General features: G+C 46.1%; 1 protein-coding gene across 1 annotated transcript in view; it reads right to left on the reverse strand.

The window, feature by feature from the left end:
- Nucleotides 1-22,171, reverse strand: part of PAIP1 (poly(A) binding protein interacting protein 1) — a 637,739-nt gene that overhangs the window by 180,807 nt on the left and 434,761 nt on the right. Inside the window, exon 9 of the mRNA XM_086960605.1 lies at nt 10,727-10,781. Coding sequence (XP_086816731.1) covers nt 10,727-10,781 — 55 coding nt within the window. The remainder of the gene's footprint in view (nt 1-10,726; nt 10,782-22,171) is intronic.

Here is a 22,171-nt window from a genome sequence, read left to right on the forward strand (position 1 = left end):
GGAAAAGCACTTGATTGGATCACCTCGTTCCTCACCGGAAGAACCCAGAGAGTCCGCCTTCCTCCATTCAAGTCCGAGGCCTCTGAAGTCATCTGCGGCGTACCTCAAGGTTCCTCACTCAGTCCCACCCTCTTCAACATATACATGAGCCCCCTCGCGGCCATCGCACGCCAACACAACCTCAACATCATCTCTTACGCGGACAACACTCAACTAATCCTTTCTCTCACCAATGACCCCAGCACCGCCAAAACTAACCTACACGAAGGAATGAAAGAAGTTGCCGAATGGATGAAACAAAGCCGTCTGAAACTGAACTCAGACAAAACAGAAGTCCTCATCTTAGGTACATCCCCCTCTGCATGGGACGAATCCTGGTGGCCGGAAGCCCTCGGAAAAGCACCCATCCCAACAGACCACGCACGGAACCTTGGCGTCATCCTGGATTCTTCACTCTCAATGAACAGACAAGTCAGCGCCGTATCCTCTTCCTGCTTCAACATCCTTCGCATGCTCAGAAAAACATTTCGCTGGATCCCCTCCGAAACAAGGAAAACAGTCACCCACGCTCTGGTCACGAGCCGACTGGACTACGGAAATACCCTCTACGCGGGCACTACCGCAAAACTCCAGAAGAAACTCCAACGAATCCAAAACGCCTCAGCCAGGCTCATATTAGACATCCCACGCAATGAACACATCTCTGGTCACCTTAAAGACCTCCACTGGCTACCCGTCAATAAGAGGATCACTTTCCGGCTGCTTACCCACGCACACAAATCCCTCTACGACATCGGACCAGATTGCCTCAACTCTCGACTGTCCTTCTACACCCCATCCCGCCAACTACGCTCTTCCAGCCAAGCCCTCGCCACTGTACCTCGCATCAACAAGACCACCATGGGAGGCAGATCCTTCTCTTACCTAGCTGCTAAAACATGGAACTCACTCCCCGCTTACCTTCGCCTCACCCAGAACCACCTAGCGTTCAGAAAGCAGCTTAAAACGTGGATATTTGACAAATAATCTTCCTCCCCTTCCTAAGCGCCTTGAAACCCTCCGGGTATGTAGTGCGCTATACACATTTTTTGACTTGACTTGACATACATAAATTGTACCAGTAAGGAAAATGCTACTTACCAGTATGCATCTGTTCTTGGCATGTAGAGCTGCAGAGTCGTACACTTTTGCAATAGATCGCCACCTGGTGTTGGGCTCGGATGATTGCAGGTTGTTGTCTTCTTGGAAGAAGTCTTTGTAGTCACAAGATAGGTGACTCCTCCATTGGACAATACTGCGCATGGTCATCGACTCCATTCTCAGATTGTTTTTCGCCATGATGGGAAATGATGGAGTTAGTAGAAGTAAAGAGAAAGGATGTCCATGCGTGTGCATCTAAGTAAGATGAGTATTGGAAATGATACAAGTCCTGGGGAGGCGGGAGGGCGTGTATGACTCTGCAGCTCTACATGCCAAGAACAGATGCATACTGGTAAGTAGCATTTTCCGTTCAAGGCATATGAGCTGCAGATCGTATACTTTTGCAACGATTGTGCAGCAGCGTCTCCCCTAGCGGTGGTCGCTTGTATCCGGTGAAGCATTCTGAAACAGTGTTCTAAGGACAGCTTGGCCTACAGCAGCTTGCTGCTGGGCTTGCACATCAACACAATAGTGTTTAGTGAAGGTGTGTATTGTAGACCATGTTGCTGCCTTGCATATGTCCTCTAGTGGTATATTTCCTAAGAAAGCCATAGAGGTTCCTAGTTTGCGAGTGGAGTGCGCTCTAGGAGGAACCGTTAGTGTACGTTTAGCTTTTTGATAGCATATTTGTATACACTTTACAATCCATCTGGCAATTCATCCCTTAGAGATGGGGTTGCCTTTGTGTGGGGGGGGGAGAGAAAGATACAAATAGTTGTTTTGTCTTTCTGAAGGATTTAGTCCTGTCTGTGTAGTATAAAGAGCTCTTCTAACATCTAAGGTGTGTAAAGCCCTTTCTGCAACAGAGTCCGGGTTTTGGAAAAACACAGGTAGCTCTACTGATTGGTTAAGGTGAAAAGGAGTAATAACTTTCGGCAGGAATTTAGGATTAGGCCTAAGAACCACTTTGTTAGGATGTATCTGAAAAAATGGTTCTTGTATTGTGAATGCTTGTATTTCACTAACTCTTCTGAGAGAGGTGATGGCAACAAGGAAAGCAGTTTTCCATGTTAAGAATTGCAATTCACACTTGTGTAAAGGCTCGAATGAAAGGGGGTCCCATAAGTCTTGTAAGGACCACGTTTAGGTTCCATACTGGAGCAGGTGGTAACCTAGGTGGGATTATTCGTTTTAATCCTTTCATAAATGCTTTGATTGTAGGTACTCTGAAGAGAGATAGATGTTGTCTATTCTGTAAATAGGCTGAAATTGCTGCCAGATGCAGGCGTATGGAAGAATAAGCTAAATTGGACCTTTGTAGGTGTAGATGGTAGCAAATAATATTTTGGATGGAAGCATCCAGTGGATCAATGTGATTATTGTTACAATATATTGCAAATCTTTTCCACTTAGCGGCATAACATGCTCTGGTAGTGGGTCTTCTAGCTTCTTTAATTATGTTCATACAGTCTGATGGTAGGTTTAAGTAACCACACTCTAAGACTTCAGGAGCCAGATAGCCAAATTCAGTTGGCTTGGTCCTGGGTGTCTTATTTCTCCATGGTTCTGTGTTAACAGGGATGGCGTGAGCCGTAATTTTTGATGTGGAACCAGTGAGAGATCTAGCAGTGTGGTGAACCACGGCTGACGTGCCCATGTGGGAGCTACTAGTATTAGTTTGAGAGACTGTTGTCTGAGTTTGCGCACTACTAGTGAAATGAGTGGGAGAGACAGAAAAGCGTACGCAAGTCTGCTTGACCAGTTCATCCATATCGCATTACCCTCCGACTGTGGGTGTGGAAACCTGGCGGCGAAGGTTGGGCATTTTGCATTTTCGTGGGTGGCAAACAGATCTATCTGTGGATGCCCCCACATTTGGAAGAATGGTAGAAGAACTTGTGGATGTATCTCCCATTCGTGAATCTGTTGTGACTGTCGACTCAACAGATCTGCTATCTTATTGTAAATTCCTGGAAGGTGTTCTACTGTCAGGTGTATGTTTTGAGGAATGGCCCATCTCCAAATGTTCGCTACACATGGTCCAATCAATGGTGTACCTCGATTCTCCGCAGCACGCCATCTCCACCGCTACCAATGACAAATCACGTGACTAAGTGTTTCCAAGCATCATGTGACCAATATGGAGACATCCAAGACCAAATTAGCATGATAACATGAGGAAGGACCAATGGTTGCCATTGGGACTGTGAACACGTGTACTGGTAAACAGGACTCGGACTAGTGGACGCGGCAGCGATGATGCCACGAAAGCGTTTACTTAATCAATGAACCTAGTCAGCAGACTGAAAAGAAGGGCAGCCAAAATATGGGCAACATTCTTAACGTTTAGAATCCGAATTCAGAACTTGTGAAGGATCTCGAACCTGTTAGTTTATCAAGCACTGACTCACTCATGTTGTCGTACACACAAAAATACCCCGAGCCATTGCCTCACTCGTAATTCAACAAAGTATATTTCTTGTCGCAATCGGACTGTATACCAATGCAGCAAACTCTGTTTTTAGATGGAAAAACTTCAATGCCAAGATGGCCGTCTTATTTGGAGTTCAGGTAGCACTATAGCTGACGGCCATCTTGCATTAGGCAGCCGACCCCATTCTGACGATTATGCAAATAACACTATGAAAATGTGATGGTTGGTGAACCCGTTGCCCCAGCTGTTAATTTCACTGCTTGTAAACGTCAGCGGAGTCTTAATGTGACAGTGGGGCGGGATAAGGGAAGGTGCGAGGAAGGACAGGAGGAGGAGCAGGCCTAGAGAAGTTGGAGGAGGAGTGAAGAGCGAAAGGTAAGGAAGAGTGATGCTGAGTAGGCAAGAAGTAAAGAAGTGGGAGGGGTTGGGGAGGGCACGCGCACGCACTGGTGGAGTGATGGTGAGTAGGCAAGAAGTAAACAAGTGGGAGGGGTGGAGGAGGGCATGCATGTGCACTGGTGGAGTGATGGTGAGTAGGCAAGAAGTAAACAAGTGGGAGGGGTGGAGGAGGGCACGTGCGTGCACTGGTGGAGTGATGGTGAGTAGGCAAGAAGTAAAAAAGTGGGAGGTGTGGGGGAGTGCACGCGCGCTAAGCATCAAAAGGATTTTTCTTTTTAAAGCACGCCTTGGGTGCTAAAAGCTAGCAGCTGCATGCGTGCACGCTCTCGTGCACGCAAGCTCTAGGCCACAGTAAAGCATTTTCTGAAGCTCTTAATAAAAGTCTCGCCAGAGCAGCGCATGCGCTGCCTCAGGCGAGACCTAAAAAACGAAGTAAAGACTGAGGAATAGAGCGCTTTCTTTCATAGGTGCGTTTGAAGCGCCCTACTAAAACCCCTGCCTGTGTATCAGCATGGTGCTCTAAACACAGGCCCGTTGGATAGATTAGCATATATTCTGAATTTGTTTAAAAGAAATGCGGCTTACATTCTTTAAAGTCGTGCACTCGTGCGTGGAGCAGTTATCAGTGATGATGGTTTATCATATATTGAAGAGAAAATTCTTACCTCGTTTGTGGTTGAAGCATTCGCTCCGTGCAGAGCATCCCCCTAACAGCTTGGGGACAGTTTTGAAAAATGGGCAACCAACGTGTACTTGCCCTGCTGCATTGCATGAGAAATAATGTGATTAACAACCACAGGGGCTGTCCAAAAACCCCGAACCCGGGACAGTCTATCAGTACATCTAATAAAAGGTTCAGGGGGAGAGATAAAAAATCTATATATAATACCACATATTCAGTTAAAGAATAAAAAGAAAGAGAAGTAAACAGTGGCTAAAGAAGCCCTTTTAGACAGTATTACTGATATCAAAACTCCATATTGATTACATATAATACAAAAATAGTTCTAAAAAACAGATACGCTCAAGACAAAAAGTGCTGGTGTACATAAAGGGAAACATCACAAGCCAGACAAGTGGCAAAAAAAACTATTACAGGTTGGAATGAAGGAACAACATAAACATAAGTATTGTGTCCTTAAATCAATTGGGGCCACAGAAAAGCGTTGACGGCGTTTCAACCGCTATATTATTGTGCGGTCATCTTCAGGACTCAAAATTTGCTTGAGTGATGTATATCTGTACAATCTTCGGGACCACTTGATCAGAGCAGCACTACCTTGTGCAGAGACTACCACTCTTACATCTTTGTGGGGTCTTAATAAAATTGTCTGTCACTACAAATGTGGCGGTTGTCTCGTGTGTTACCAGCATGAACATGAAGCAGTTTATCCATGAGAACATCACCTATGATTTGCGAGACTTTTCTAATTGCAACACAACTAATGCTGTGTATGCAAGTTGGTGTCCCTGCGAGTTGATCTATATTGGGCAGACAACCCAAAAAATTAAAACAAGGTTGGGACAACATAAGAGCAGGATACGTTGCCAAACTGAAAATGCCCCCATGGTAGCGCATTACCTGGAAAGGAACCATGCACCCAGTGAAATGCGTTGGCAAGTAATTGAAGTTATACACACTCCTGTGAGGGGTGGTAGTATTACTAATATCTTGAACAAGAGCGAATGTCGGTTGATACTTCGCTTTGACAGTGTGAACAAGGGACTTAATTCAATGGAGGAATGTCATTCTGTTATTACGAACTAATCGAATGTGCGACTATCACTAATCAATCAATCACAAAATTTGTACAGCGCGCTACTCACCCGTGAGGGTCTCAAGGCGCTGAGGGGGGGGGGGAGGGGGTTTGGGGGATGAGACGGATCACTACTGCTCGAACAGCCAGGTCCTGGGTCAGCCGAAGGTGGGTGGGGAGGGAGTTCCATGTCTTGGCCGCCAGGTAGGAGAAGGATATTCCTCCGATGGTGGGTTTCCGAACTCGAGAGACGGATGCGAGGGCGAGGCTTGCGGATCGGAGCTGGCGGGTGGGTGTGTAGAAAGTGAGGCGGCTGTTGAGGTACTTCGGGCCTGTGTTCTGGAGAGCCTTGTGTGCGTGGGTGAGGAGTCGGAACGTTATCCTCTTGTTGACTGGGAGCCAGTGCAGGTCTCTCAGGTGGGTAGAGATGTGGCTGCGGCGAGGGATGTTCAGGATGAGTCGTGCTGAGGCATTCTGGAGGCGCTGCAGTTTCTTTTGGAGCTTGGCTGTGGTTCCCGCGTAGAGGGTGTTCCCGTAGTCCAGGCGGCTGGTGACGAGGGCCTGGGTGACCGTCTTTCTGGTGTCGGTGGGGATCCACCGGAAGATCTTGCGAAGCATGCGCAGGGTGTTGAAGCAGGAGGACGAGACAACGTTAACTTGCTTGGTCATAGTGAGGGAGGAGTCCAGGATGAAGCCCAGGTTGCGTGCGTGGTCCGTTGGTTTGGGTGCGGTGCCCAGGGCAAGGGGCCACCAGGAGTTGTCCCAGGCAGAGGGAGATGGTCCTAGGATGAGGACATTTGTTTTGTCTGAGTTCAGCTTCAGGCGGCTGGTCTTCATCCATTCTGCGACGTCTTTCATTCCTTCCTGGAGGTTGGCTTTGGCGGTGGCAGGGTCGTTGGTGAGGGAGAGGATCAGCTGGGTGTCGTCGGCGTAGGAGATGATGTGGAGGTTCTGTTGGCGGGCGATGGCTGCGAGATGGCTCATGTAGACATTGAAGAGGGTGGGGCTGAGCGAGGATCCTTGCGGGACGCCGCAGAAGACTTCGGAGCCTGCAGATCGGAATGGGGGGAGGCGGACTCTCTGGGTTTTTCCGGTGAGGAACGAGATGATCCATTTCAGGGCTGCTCCTTGGATTCCGGTGTTGATGAGGCGCTGTATCAGGGTGCGGTGGCAGACGGTGTCGAAGGCCGCTGAGAGGTCCCGGAGGATGAGGGCCACGGTTTCCCCGTTGTCGAGCAGGGACCTGATGTCGTCGGTGGCTGCGATGAGGGCGGTCTCAGTGCTGTGGTTTGCTCAGAAGCCGGACTGTGAGGGGTCGAGGGACCCGTTGGTTTCGAGGAAGGCGGAGAGTTGTCTGTTGACTTATAACAAATTTGTGTTTACGGTTTGCCAAAAAAACTGTATCCATTGATTTATTCATTGTTATGAAGCTGTATAGTGTGTATACTGTTAATTAACATATTGATTACATCTGCAAATGACGATCATGATGACTCTGGTGTTATCATGCTTTTCCTCCTTTTGGATAATTGTAACTAGGCCTCTTTTAAAGAAAATGCCTATGTTAATTTACCTTTTAATCTTTTTTTCTGACTAAAGACACTATATTGTGTTGTAATACTGATGGAGGTTATTGAAATCTCTTTTTATCTTTACTTGTATCTTTTTCATAACTTCGCTTTTTCTTTCTATTTCACTAAATGTAAATGTGTAAATGTATAGGCATTTATATAGCGCACTACTTACCCGTCGGGTCCCAAGGCGCTTCGACCGCTGCGAAACCCTTCCTGGCTTCCCTGAGAAATGGTCCCTTAATGGGTATCTCCAGGGTGAGACCAGGCATCCCCGGCGGTCTGGTGGGGCCGTTAGTGAAGATGAGGCACGCTAATGCCCAGAGTTGCCGAGTGTGATCGCTGATCAGAGTGGGCACCGAGGCGAGAGATTTATCGAGTCCGCTGACCCTGGTCCAGAAACCTGCCGCGCTGGGAATCAAACCCTGGTCCCGGGCCGTCCTCTGCTCTCGGGTCTGCCACCTCTAACCAGTGAGCCACACTACTTCACTCAAAAATTGTATTAGTGTTTGTGGCCATCGCTTTCTGCCGCTCATAATGGGTCAATTTTAATCATTTTAGCAATCCTAATATCGATTCACCGCTCTAAGATGGCAGCCGGTCTCATTCCAATTCTGGTAGGAAGTAGTCCCTTCTCTATCACATCGGAAATCAGTATTTAGTTCCGGTGGTCACGCCTGCTTCATTGAAGCTGATACGGACGCAGAACGATCTCTTTCTCTAGAATTTTGACAGTCGGTAAGCCTCGCACCGCTATATTACCGCGATATCGGGCTGATATTTATGTGGCATTGATATGGTCTGAGTATTGAATGTTTGCTGTGCATGTATTGCGCTGACGGTTAAACGGACGCTCAGTAACCACAACTTTATTTAATGTTGACAATCAGGCGTGTGGATTATCTTAGCGCTGCCTAGCACGATGATGTTGTTTGATCACTTCCTCAGAATTATATTTCTGATAACGTGTATTTTAATATTGCCATTCTGAGTGCTGACTTATTTTAGAGTAGTGGTTTATGTCAGTGATCAGTTACGAGCAGACACTTTGGATGAACTTTATTAACAATCAGAGACGCATATGTGAGACATAAAGCTACTCTACGATAGTGTTTTGCAGTAGTGATCAGCCATGAGCAGGCCCTTAAATGCACAACGTTATTGAGCTTGATTGTTTTATCATTATGGCTTATTCACATGATTTGCACTATTGTGTGCATACTCCTTATGTCAGCGGAGGAACACAATGAGTTAATTTTATTTTAAACAATTTTGTGTTAGTGCTTGAATTTATTGTCTCTCTAATGGATATTGGTCATTATAAGTCCACAACATATTTGTTTGTCTCGTCTTATGACAGCAATATTGATAGTAACTCGCATTGGGACAATAGCTGGATACTTCCATTATTTAAAATGACCAATTGGTTTGGCATGGTCACTTAGTAACAACATGATTTCTCTGCCTACTTCCTTCTTCAACAGCCAAGTAATGAGGCGAGCAATTGGTTAAAGATTTGGAGCCACTGCCTTGACACTAAGAAGTAAACTAGACGTAGCGTGTCCTTACCCGCTATTTTTTGGTAAGTGGGTCTTCTCGGGTTTTATTCAGGTGTCCCGCATGATAGTGGTACTAAATTGATTTCTTGTTCCTTTGTTCTAGTTTCTCAAAGTATCTATGGACTACCACAAGTAAAGATTGGTCAGTTTTAATTTTAAATCCAAGGTGATGTTGCCTGTTTTCTTACTAACCTTGGTGTGTGGACATTGGAGTCACTTTGGGTTTTGGGATTGGCTTACTAGACTTTTCTTCTACAATTTTTTCACGTGGTGTTCATAAGTCTTTTCTTCTGAAGAAGCCTACTATGATATGAATGTATTTACAAAGTAATGAATTATTAGTAAATGTGATTTCTTATTGTACAGATATACACCGCTCAAGCAAATTTTGAGTCCTGAAGGTGACCGCACAATAATATAGCGGTCGAAACGCCGTCGACGCTTTTCTGTGGCCCAAATTGATTTAAGGACACAATACTTATGTTTATGTTGTTCCTTCATTCCAGCATGTAATGGTTTTGTTTGCCACTTGTGTGGTTTGTGATATACGTTTCCCTTTATGTACATCAGCACTTTTTGTCTTGAGCGTATCTGTTTTTTAGAACTATTTTTGTATTATATGTAATAAATATGGAGTTTTGATATCAGTAATACTGTCTAAAAGGGCTTCTTATAACCACTGTTTACTTCTCTATTTCTTTTTCCGATTCTTTTTATTCTTTAACTGAATTTGTGTTAGTATATATATTTTTTTGATCTCTCCCCCTGAACCTTTTGTTAGATGTACTGAGAAATAATGTGAGCAACGGCAAACAAGCTGCCTTCCTCAGATTTCTCCCTCGTACAACTTTCTTAGTACCACCTATCTCCTTGGAGTTTCTGGTGGGCTTCCTTTTCTGTCTGGATGCATCTGCTGCAGCATTTTCACCGAAGTCTTCGGGGCACCTCTGATCTCCATGGCGGAAAAAATAATCTGAGAGCTTGCACACACAGACAAGGAGTTGTAGCCTGACCAGGGGGATCACATTTCACAACCTCCCAGCACAAAAAAATAAATACTAGATGGCGCATATGCACAGTTTGTGAATCTAGAAGACGTCTATGCTGCAAAACTAGGGCCCAGACTGTTCTGATTAGGCCTGGCCGGTAAATTGTGTTCCGCTTGCGGAATTTGGGTAATTTTGCGTTGCTTTACAGACTTCATACCTAATCACAGAAAGTTTTGGAATTTGATTTATTCTTTTTGTTTTGAAGGATCTACCAATGCCTTGTCCAAGTTTCAAAGATCTAGCCCGCAACAGTTCATAATAAACAAATCATTTCTTATTATGAGATAGACATTGTGACTTTCCTGACAGAGACTATGACTGACATCCAGAAAATGACCATGCCAACTATCTGTTCAAACAACAAACAACTAGAGATTAAAGTGATTCAGTTGAGGAGGAATAGCATTACTGAGATGGGACATGTGACTATTACCTTTCATGCATTTTACAGAAGAGATCTAGGGGTCATCTAAATACAAAAAGCCCTCAATGAAAGATCGTTCAGACAAGATGCATGCTTCTCTCAACCAACAAATACAAAAACACTAGGGAGTCGGGTTTGTTAACTCCTGAACAAAACACCATAATCAGGAAGGTGGAGGACAAAATATTCCTGTCAGAGACCATGGCACAATTTTAACAATATGACTGAATTGACCTCCAGCTAAGACTAGATTTGGAGATGCATAAAAATAAACGTTTTAAATATTAGATTTGTAAAGTATTGCATATCTAATGCAGAAATAACTACATGACTGTAATGTACATGCTCTGAACAAAGATTGACTTTTGCATTCAAGAACCAAAAAAAAATTACCTGGGTCTGCTGCAGTAAATGGGACTCCATCAGATGTATAAAACGTTGGTTCATTCTAAAAAGTAAACAGTTGCCATCAATATGCATCTTTATTGACCATAAGAAAAATGCACTCAACTTTGGTAACAATTTATCATGAGGATACTCTATTGGAAAATTCCTGACCTGTTAAATAACCCCAGGCGTCAGACTGGATCAGGAAAACTTTAATGCTCTATGATATCTGGTAGGGTGCACTGGCTTCATATCGACGCTGGAGTGACATCGGGTTGACATTACGGAAGCCATAAAGCAACCACCCTGGTGCAATGATATTAAGATATCAGCTTCCATGCATTTTTACTAAGCCTTCGAGCTGACTGGATGTGGAGACAGTTGATCCAAATAGTGCAGTGCCAAACTAATTCGAACCTAATTCGTTTTAGCCCTGTACCTCTATGCATCAGACGGGGAGATGGGAGAGATCGGTGATGTACCTGCAGGTAGACAAAGTACCCATCCAAAAGATCATTACTGAAGGTAACTCTTTCTTATGGTAGTTGCTTTATCCTTTAATTGCAGTTTCAACACCTCCTGAATAGATTCCCTAGCAGTACCATTCCAGGAAGAAGGCTGATGGATGGTTAGATGAGGAAATCTTGAAGCAAAGATGTGACACCGCCGAGTCCAAACACTACTGCTTGTCAAAGGATTGTAGAGACACCCATGTCGCCTCCTTACGGATTTCTCCAACAGGAACGCCCCTTGCAAGACAAAGTCATGGCTCTGGTAGAATGAGCTTTGATTCCTTGAGACAGCGCCTTTTTGGCAAGCGTGTAGCACATTTTGATGCACAGGGTGATCCAGCAAAATAAAGTTTGCGTCTGTACTACCTTTCCTTTTTAACTGCCACGATAACGGGCAAAGATTTGGCTATTTAATTTGACGCCTCTGTACTGGTGTGAATGTATGACATTGTTCTGCAGTCTGTCCATCAATTGTTGTTTTTGCATTTGTCACCCCGAGTGGGACGGGTATGCCCATACGTGGGTCCTGTGCTCTCCATACCACTGGAGTCAAGCTATCCTGGCTGATGAGAGCTGAAAGCCCGAAACCGGTCCTAGGATGCTTGTTTCCAGTCCAGGGAGGACCAGGCCTGGCATTTCGGGCTGGACTGTTCCCATTGGGCGCAGGGTCTAGACTGATTTGCATATGGCTGGGTCCAAACTGGAATGGCATGGTGGGCAAAAAAAATATGGATTTAGGCCCAGATCTCTGTACTGGGGTGAATGTATGACATTGTTCTGCATTCTGTCCATCAATTGTTCTTTTTGCTCTAATACAGTTAAGGCAGAACTTGACCGGCCACCTAGAGTCCTGCAGTCGCGATATAAGCAGATCCAGGGTCAAGGCAATGCAGCTGTTTCTCCCCCTTATGGGATGGAGTAGGGGATAGAGGAATGGAAGGGTGATGGACTGACCTAGTTGGAAAGGAGTGACCGCTTTGAGAAGGAAAGTAGCCCTAGGTCGCAACAGTAGCTTTTCAGGGAATAATGTCCTGAACAGTGGCCAGAACAGGAGACTTAGGGAGAAGCCCAGAAGGTCTAAATAGCACATCCACCTTCGCCAGTCTGGGGCAATTCGAATTACTTGTGCCCGGTCTTGGTAAATCTTTCTCAGAACTCAAGGAATCAAGTGTATGAGGGAAACAGGTAGTGCAACTGAAATGCCTCCTCCAAAGGTCCCGACAATGGATACTGGAGGGATCGGACCTAATGGCACTGAGCATTTTCAGAGGCAGCAATCAAGTCTCAGACTTGATGAAGACATCCAGGATTACCTCTGGCAGAAGGCGCCACTCCTGATTGGTAAGGTGAAATCAGCTCAAGCTGTCGGCACTGATGGGCGACTGTCTGTTAACCAAATCCCTTGATGTTGTGCCTAAGACCACAGTCTCAACGCTCTAGACACAGGAGTTGAGACCCTACTTAACCTTGTTTGTTAATGTACCACTTCGCAGTCGTATCTGGACAGACCAACCTTGAATGGGTGGGAGGAAAGCCTACAGCATCAGCTGAATGACAAGCAGTTCTAGCAGGTTGATAGAAAGAACCTGCTCCTCTAGAAACCAGAAACCCATCTCCAGATCCTCCAGATGTGCACCCCATCCTGGAGTGGAGACTTCCGCCACTTCTGTAGCTTTGATGGGACTGAAGGGCATCCCTCTGCGAAGGTTCACTTCATTCACCCTACCAGCCCACACATGCCGCAGCATCCCAAGAGCCCACAATGGTGTTTGACAGTGACTATATTTGTCAAGAAGATATAAGGGACTGAGACTTTTCTAAACACAATTTTAAACTAATGTATTTTAGGGTAAAACCCACATTTTACAAAAGGTCCGTGACCGGTGTTCAAATAATATTTTTTTATTTTGATACACGATTTGATGGAGCCTCTGGACCTAGGTCCATGCCCTCATTGTTCATTTAGAGGAAGTTGTTTAGCGCCCGTTGTCCCTGACTCTGAAGCGATTCTTGTTAAAGGGGGTCTTTTAAACTGTAGATCCATCAGCAAACACACTCTCCAGCTGTGGGATCTCTTATTGGATGAGGACATGCAAATATTGTTCTTAACTGAAACATGGTTAGGAGAACATTCTGATCCAGATATAGTGGACACTATCCCACCAGGTTACACCCTCCACAGACTTGATAGGATAAAAGGAAGGGGAGGTGGTATTGCCATTATCGTCAAACACCCTTTTGAGTGTGTTCTAAAGCCAGTAAAAATTGATGACAGCGAAGCAGGTGAATTTAGTATTAAATTGACTCAACACGAGGCTATCTCGGGCATCCTAATATACAGACCCTCCTGGCTCCCTGGGCAACTTCCGAAGTAGTTTATTAGAAGGGGTTGCTCAGACCGCAATTAAACACAATAAGGTTTTGGTGCTGGGTGACTTGAACCTACACCTAGAGGATCCCGTACAGAAGGAGGCAGAGGATGTTCGCCTTGTTCTACAAGAATTACAGCTCAACCTGCTAAGTGTCGCAGCTACACATCAGAGGGGTCACTGTTTGGACCCTATCTTCGCCAGTTGGGATATGATAAAAATACTTACCCCTTGTCAGCTCCCTTGGACCGACCACTTCCTGGTCCCTTTTCAATGTTTTTACCAGCCTGCTAGGACTATTGACAATGGAATGGGAAACATTATGAAACGCAAATGGAGACAATACTCTAAAGAAAACTTTATAGGTGCCATCCAGAAAGCACAACCATTATGTGCCACGGACAGTGATCAGGCGAACAAGGAATTTAATCTACTTGTAACTGCCACCTTGGATGAGCTAGCTCCCATGAGCAAGGGTAAAGCTAGAGAAGGCAGACAACGTACTGCCCCATGGTTCACTACTGTACTCCAGCAAATCAAATCTAACTGTAAAAAACTTGAAAGGAAATGGAGAAGGAACCCGAGTGAACAAGCAAAAAACAGTTATAGCTCAGCACACCGGAGCTACCAGTATGCGGTGCGTAGAGCTAAAGCCAAATACTTTCAGACACGCATTGAGGCTGCCGAGAGCTCCTCGCGCGAACTGTTCAAAATATATAAAGAAATATCTTTAGTCTCTAGCTTTAACACCCCCACAAAGACCTCCAAGGAGGGATGCAATAGAGTCGCCGACTTTTTCTCTAGCAAAGTTAAAAAGATTTATGCTTCCTTCTCTCAACAACCAGATAAGGGCATAGATTTTATAGCAGGCAGCTCACCTGCAGCCCTTGATTCCTCATTACTAACTTTCGAGGTCCCCGCAGCTGACAAGCCAATAAAGATCTGTCGAAGTGTGAAGTCCGGTTCCCCCAACGATCCGGCTCCGGCCTGGGTCATCTCAGAGGGCCTGATAGCCCTGGAACCTCACATCAGACACGTCCTACAAACCTCCTTTTCCACTCAACAAGTCCCTATGGAGTGGAAGAAGGCCATAGTACTGCCAATAAGGAAAAAAACGAATGTAAGCATGGAGGTGCTGGAAAACCTTAGACCTATTTCCTTATTGCCGTACGTGGCGAAGGTGGCTGAGAAGGTGGTTAACGCTCAGCTTACGGAGCACCTGGAGAAATGGAATCTACTCCATCCCTCACAATCAGGTTTTAGGGCGGGCTACTCCACGGAGACGGCTCTCTTACGAGCCACTGAGACCTTAAGAGCTGGGGCAGATGCAGGTCATACAATGGCCTTGATCATGCTCGACCTAAGCGCGGCTTTTGACACCGTAGCGCATTCCATCTTGCTACGGTGTCTGAGCGAAGCCAGGGTCGTTGGTCCTGCGCTGTGCTGGCTACAATCGTTTCTTACGGAAAGATGTTTCCAGGTACAGCAAGGGACATGCCGCTCAGTTGAGATGTCACTAGACCAGGGAGTGCCTCAGGGCTCAGCCTTGAGCCCTACTCTTTTTAATCTATACATGGCCTCCCTGGCGAAAGTTGTACATTCATTTGGGGTGGAATTGGTGTCGTACGCCGACGACACCCAGCTGCTGATCTCCCTATCGCAGAACACCTCAAACACCCCCAACAACTTTAAATCCTGTATGCAGGCACTAGCAGAGTGGATGGATGCCCATTGCTTAAAACTCAATGGCTCTAAAGCAGAGGTGCTGGTGGTAGGGGGTAAAAGCGAAAACTGGTCGGCCGAGTGGTGGCCTTCATGTCTGGGCCCTACCCCTATACCATGTCAGGAGGCTAAGAATTTAGGAATCTGGATGAACCCCTCTCTTTCATATGATGGCCATATAAGGCGTCTTGTGGGCAAATGTTTTGGAGTACTAAAGACCCTAAATAAAACTTTAGACCTCCTTCCCTTAGCAGCCAGAAGGACACTAACTCAGGCACTGGTGACATCGCGGTTAGATTATGGAAACATTCTGTTCCTTGGGGCAACCGAGGGCAGCATAGGCCGCCTACAAGTCATACAGAACTCCGCCGCCAGGCTGGTGTTAAGAAGACCCAGGAGAGCTAACTCGAAAAAGGCGCTGGACGCGCTCCATTGGCTGCCTGTGAAGAAGCGTGTGCTGTTTAAGTGCCTCCTCTTCTGTCACCGAATTGTCTGGGACAGGTCGCCCGCATACCTAAAGGATCTAGTCAGCCGATATGAACCTACTAGGACCCTCCGTTCGGAGGGTGCCGGACTGCTGACAGTCCCCAGGATTAGGAAGGCTAGAATGGGTGGACGCTCTTTTGCGCTCCAAGCAGCTCAACAATGGAACAAACTTCCCCCTGCTCTGAGACTGGAGAGCAGTGAATCGCGGTTTAGGGCCATGCTTAAAACACATCTATACACTGCGTAGATCCTAGGCTCTCTCACTGTTCACTGATAGCTTCAGCGCGGGGACACGCCGTGATGGCGTTACTGAGCGCTCTATAAGCTCTTTATTATTATTATTATTATTATATGTATTATAATGGTGTGAGACACTCACTTCTACAATAATTTTGATATTGTACTGCAACTTTGCAATGATTTTATTTCATTCATTTGTGTCCGACAGATCTTTCCCATGTTGGAACTACTGCCTGCAGAGACAGCACTGTAGAGTCCACATATGCCCATGTCCATGCCTGACCAGGAGGAAGCAGGACGCCAGAAGACCTAGCAGGCAAAAAACCATCAGGACTAGAACTCTTGTCCCTTCCAAGAAGGATGGAACCATCTTCCTCGATGTCGTGAACCCTCTGAAGCTGAGAAAAGGCTACAGAAGGGAAGTGTCTAGAAACAACTGTTTTGACCGGAGATGTTGGGGGGGGGGGTTTGAGGCGGGAATTGAGCATGTTTATTGAAAAACACAGATCAAACAGCATCACCTGATTTCAGATGGTGTGTAACCAGCTTCAGCGAGACAGCTATGAGCAGCCATTCGCCCAGGTACGGGAAAATTAGAGTAGCCAACTATCTGAGGTGAGCCGCAAATACTGCAATCAGCTTGGTGAAGACTTGAGGAGCCGATATCAAAGCAATCGGGATTACTGCACACTGATAACGAGGGAACTAACAACAAAACGCAGGTTCTTCCTCTGTGACTACAGGTCCCAGTAGTGGACGTATGCATTTGTTGAATGACACCATCTAGTCCCCCCCACTTCCAACACCAACAGGACATGTGCTAGGATCAGCATCTGAACTTATGCTTCATGAGTTAGTTCAGAACCCTCAAGTCTAGACTCAGATTGCCATCCTTCTTGGGAACAGGGGAGTGCCATGAATAGTAGCCCTAGCCAACCTTCTGCTTTGGCACTAAGTTTGCTGTTCCTTTTAGAAAGTGCACTGCCACTTCTTGCTTTAAGATGGTCTTCAGACAGGTGGGAGGACGACGGTGGGGGAGGGCTGATAAGGTAGGAAGGAACGAGCCTGTAGAAAGGTGTGGGTCTACCCCTTACTAATATCTGAAGGATCCACAAGTCCGAAGTAATGGTCTTCCAAGCTGGTCGAAAGGAGGACACAGCCTCACACAGGCTCTTGCTGTGCTGGCAGAATCAAACAAGGCCTGCTTTCCTTATGATACAGAGGAGGAAAAGAAGAAGGCTGGGTGGAGGAATCCACTTCCTATGCCTCTGACACTGCAGCTGTATTGCTAACTAGAGGGCTATGTGGTTGTTGCGTCTGTGTCTGGATAGACTGGTTTTAGCAAAAGATGAACGCTCTATAGAAGCTTTGAAAGAGAAGAAATTGTCTGTAATCCCACTGAGTCAGTTGGAGACTTAAAGATCTGGCTGTTAACTTACTAGCGCTGTCAAAAGTAAGGTCGAAGAGAGTGGCTTGCACATCTGTGGGAAACCCTGAGGTGCAAAGCCAAGTATGAGAGTGGAGTGCTACTGAGGACCCTGTAGCAAGGGACACTGAGTCTGCCGGGATGAGCCCGGACTTGATGTGGAATGAAGCATTCTGGCCGTCTTTGATGACATCTGAAAAATGCGTCTTTATGTCATCAGAAACCTGATGGATGACCAGTTGGGCAATGCCACATAGGGCAAGTGTGTAACTGGGTAAGAGGCGAACAGCATTTAAAGACTAATGTCATGCGTCCTGCAAAAAAAACATGTCCCAAGCCTCGAGATGTTTGGATTCTCCATCTGATTTCGTAGAAAAAGACCCAGACACCTCCCCTAGATAACAAAAAGACAGAATAACCGGGCTCTCTGTGGATGGGTGAGTGAATTGAAAGGGTGGGTCCCCAGATGCAAGCAAATCGCACTTTGATACTAGTCTATTTACCACTGGCACTGATGCAGGCTTCTGTTATGTTGTGAGAAATGGATCCAACATGGAATCATTGACGGAAAGAAAGGCTGCAGAGCACTGGGTTGATGCCAAGAAGACCTCTATGAGGACATTATGTTTGACATCCATGAAGAAAAGTGTCTAGGCGACTTAGCTCAAGAACATTTTGTGTGCTTTCTATGCTTTCTCCTTTTACTTGAGGACTGGAAGTAAGATGACCTTGAGCAGGCTCGCAAATAATGTCAGTTTCACTTTCATTGCCTGCTACGAACAGTTTGGCCTCCCGTACGTTTATTGAATTGGGGATCATGGTCCAACACCAAGCACCAGAGAAAAAGAGTAGGGGGTCAGTGATGGACATTTGTCCCTCAGAGTCCCTACTAGGCTGAAAGCCTCAAAGCTTTAGGGGAGTCATTTCCTAGCACTGCTACTTGTTTTAATTATTTGTTAGAATAAATGTAGGCAAAGTGTAAAACAGAGCTCTGTAATTGCACTGAAGGTAGAGAATAAGAACTGACAATTTTGCACCAGAGCAGGTGCTAAAAGACTTAGGTGACATCACCTGACGTCTATAGGAAGTTAGGGACCCCGTACTAGCGCCTTAGAACTTTTAAGTTTTCAAGATCCATTCTGATGCCTGGGATTCCACAAGTGATAAATCTGCAGGTATAAGTATCTATCAGAAACCTTCTTATAACAAGACATTAGTCATTTTTATCTTTCATGCAAGAAATGTGGTCTCACAATTGCGATCACGGTTCAAAACGCAATGAAACTAAATAGCTGCAGCTTGAAGAGTGGACTGCCCTCACATGCGACCATTCCGCCTTTTCAAAAAGGAGGTAAATGATAACAGTGGGGAGTAGTATCTATAGGAGAAGAGGAAAACATTTATGAGGGGGTCGTTTGAAGATTGCGACGACACTGAGGGACTTCTAGAGTGTACGTCCGATGACGTGCAAGGAATGGCATAGCACCAAGGAGTAACACAGCACCAAGTGGCTGATAACAAACAACAAGCATTGTAATAGCCAATAGGTCTCGCCTTTGGGACCTTGTAACTATTAAGCCAGAACTATTAGCTTTGCCAACGTGTTTAAGCGATGTTGCGGAGCTTTGTGGCTGCTCTATAGCATGTTAAAAACAAGTGCTAAGCAATTTTGTTACCTTAGATATAACCAAGAAGACAACAGAAGAGTGGAGGTTAAGAAATAGTACCTGAAGTACAACACAACAGCGGACGTACACTAGGGGAGAATCAACAGATGCCAGATTTCAGGGGCAGACTGAGGTATTTGAGTGATACTGAGGTGGTTGTGTGCTAGTGCGGAGCAGATGCTCAGGTGACACTGATGGATACTCAAGTGATGCTGAGGTGGTGGTGTGATGATCTGAGGTGGTGGTGAGATGATGCTGAGGTGGTGGTGTGATGCTGAGGTAGTGCTGAGTGATGCTGTGGGCCTCTTGTTGCCTCACTCGATGCCTACGAAAAGGGAGGGGCAGGGGAAATGGAGATGCTGTGTTTGTGCTCGAAGGGTAGGGATAGGGCTCCCAACGCAAAGCATGAGGGGGAAAATTGAAAAAATCAGGACAAGTCGAGAAAGCGCAGCATTTCTGAAACTGGGGCAGTGCAGAGTGAAAATATGTTAAAGTATTCAAAATCAATAAAAAAAGACGAGCGAGCCACGTGCGTAACAAATGAAAGGCGGAGCTGCCATACTTAAAGCGCTGCTTAAGGCATAAAGAATTAGAGTGTGGAGTAGAAGATCAGCATGATGCACAAGGACAGAGTAAGGCGAAGAGTAGCTTGAGGCACAAGGATGGAGAGTGAGGAGAAGAGCAGTGTGAGGCACCAGCTAAGGAGTGCCCAACATTTGTATTTCAAGGTGCACACATGAACATTATTGCCACTGCTCTCACCAAATGGAATACCCGTGCCACCAAACACCACAAGGTTATGACCATGTAGAACAACCAGGAGAAGAACTACTTGCGCACAATTTTTGCAGAAAGCCAACAGCAAAGCAGAAAAGGATGAGCCTCTACATTTTAAATGGTAGTGTTTCACCTATTCCAATGGGTCAGAAATCCTCACATTTAAATAGTAAAGTAGGTTTCTTTATCTGAACCACTGATTCTCCATTTATCTTTATAAACTATTTTAATACTGTCTAGCTAGGACCTCAGTGGCCCTAAGAGAGCAAGAGATAACAGAAGACGCCCTGCCTAAAACTTTTATTAACAATAGACACCTTAATCTAAAATATTATTTAAAAAAACGTAAACATGCACAGGCACTTGTTTGAAATACAGCGTATTAAAATACTTGGCTGTCATCGGCTGTTTCTGTGACCGTCATGATTTGGAGGGCCCTAGGACCAGGACCCCCAACGTGGCCGTCAACATGTCTTTTCTTTTGTAGTGCCAAAAAAAGTTTCAGTAAAAATGTTAATTGGTTACGAATATCACATACATTGCTGACTTCTTACGTACTACATGTACCATTGAAATCATGTGTATTGCGGCGCGATTCTTTTTCGGTGGATGTCAGACTGGCCACGTATCGCCCCTACGTCCATTGGCTCCTGGCGTGTGTTAGGCGGAGTATCTACAGCCCCAGATGGCCCATGTACCGGTAGGGTTTTATCCTTTTTCTTATGATCCCCTCGTCGTTCCCCCAGTCTATGGTCAAGACGAAGGAGCAGGCTGATAAAATCCTCACATGTGGCTGGTTGGGGGTCGATCTGGGTTACCACGTCCTTTAGTTCTTCGCTCAGGCCTTGATGGAAGAGCGCTGCCCTCTTTGCCGTAGGCCACTTAGTTTCCGACACCAATCGTCGGAACGAATTAATGTACTGGACAAGCCCGTTACTACCTTGGCGTAACTCCAGTAGTTCCCTGTCGGCCGTATAAGAATCAGCCCTCCTATCGAACACTTTTATGAACTCCTCCTGGAAAGTGTCCCAATCATGTATAAGAGGGTTGTCTCTACTCACCAACGGCACTGCCCATTGAGCGGCGTTCCCCGCCAGATATATCAAAAAGGCGACTCTCGCCTGGTTGGTGGGAAACGATCTGGGTTTGCAAGAAAAATACAGGGCTACTTGTGTTAAAAACACTTGAAAGGTGCTTGGATCCCCGCTATACCTTTCAGGCGTAGCAAGCGGTATAGATACCGGTAACTCCACTACCACAGCAGCTGGCTGAGCCACCACAGGTGGTCCTGCATCAAATGGGTTCCTTTGGAGATTCTCCATTCTGGCCCTTATGTCCGCAGTTTCCAGCCGGGAGGCCGCTAGTTCGGTCTGAACAGCAAGCAGGGCGGCTAACACATCGTCCATGTTGGCCATATTCACCAACCTAACCGGGAGGCTAATTAGTTGTGTAGGTCAGATATTATGTAATCCCTGACTGCCCTCGGGATTGGGTTGTACTCTGTCCTCCAAGACCCTAAAACCACAATGCGGAAATAAGGCACCCATAGGCCAAAGGTATGTTAACAAGCTTTAATGAAGGTTGGATTACACTCCATAAAGTACGCTGTAAGGTTCAACAAGAACAGGAAGGGTTAACTCCACCCTTCACTGCCCTAGCCGCGCTCAAACGTCCTCCACATGAGTGCCAGTGCTGACACTCCCCAACGGAGGGCACCGTGCTAAGTGGTGGCCAACAATGCCACTCGAGCCTTCACTATCTTGAAGAGGTTCTGGCAAGCCGTCCTAACCGTCCCCCGTAAGAATGCCGGTCCCGACACTCACCAACGAGGGGTACAGTAATGCCTCGGTGAGTAGCACAACATGCCACTCGAGCAAAGAACCTCAATGCCTGTGATGCCTGCAATCAGTATTCAAACACAAGTCCAGGCTGGAACACCCAGGGAAAATAGAAGTCCTTACGATACCACTGAACCTCAACAGATGAAATCGCTATTCAACTGTTGATATGCTGTTCGAGTGTGCACACAGGAGCAGCCGCTCAACTGCGCCGGGATTCAAAGTCACAACAAGTTACAGCCCTCGTCCGCAAACACTGATCCCAAACAGCGGACATGCTCGTGAATCCAGTCAGAGCGTTCGCTTGAGCCTCACTCGTATTCCACACACGGGGCTCTTCGCTTTCGAACTACAAGGAACGTAGTCCCTTACCTTAGGGCAGAGGTCTTCAAACTTTTTGATGCTGAGACCCCC

This window comes from Lissotriton vulgaris, chromosome 3_1 (genome assembly GCF_964263255.1).
Source record: "Lissotriton vulgaris chromosome 3_1, aLisVul1.2, whole genome shotgun sequence".
Lineage (NCBI taxonomy): Eukaryota > Metazoa > Chordata > Amphibia > Caudata > Salamandridae > Lissotriton > Lissotriton vulgaris.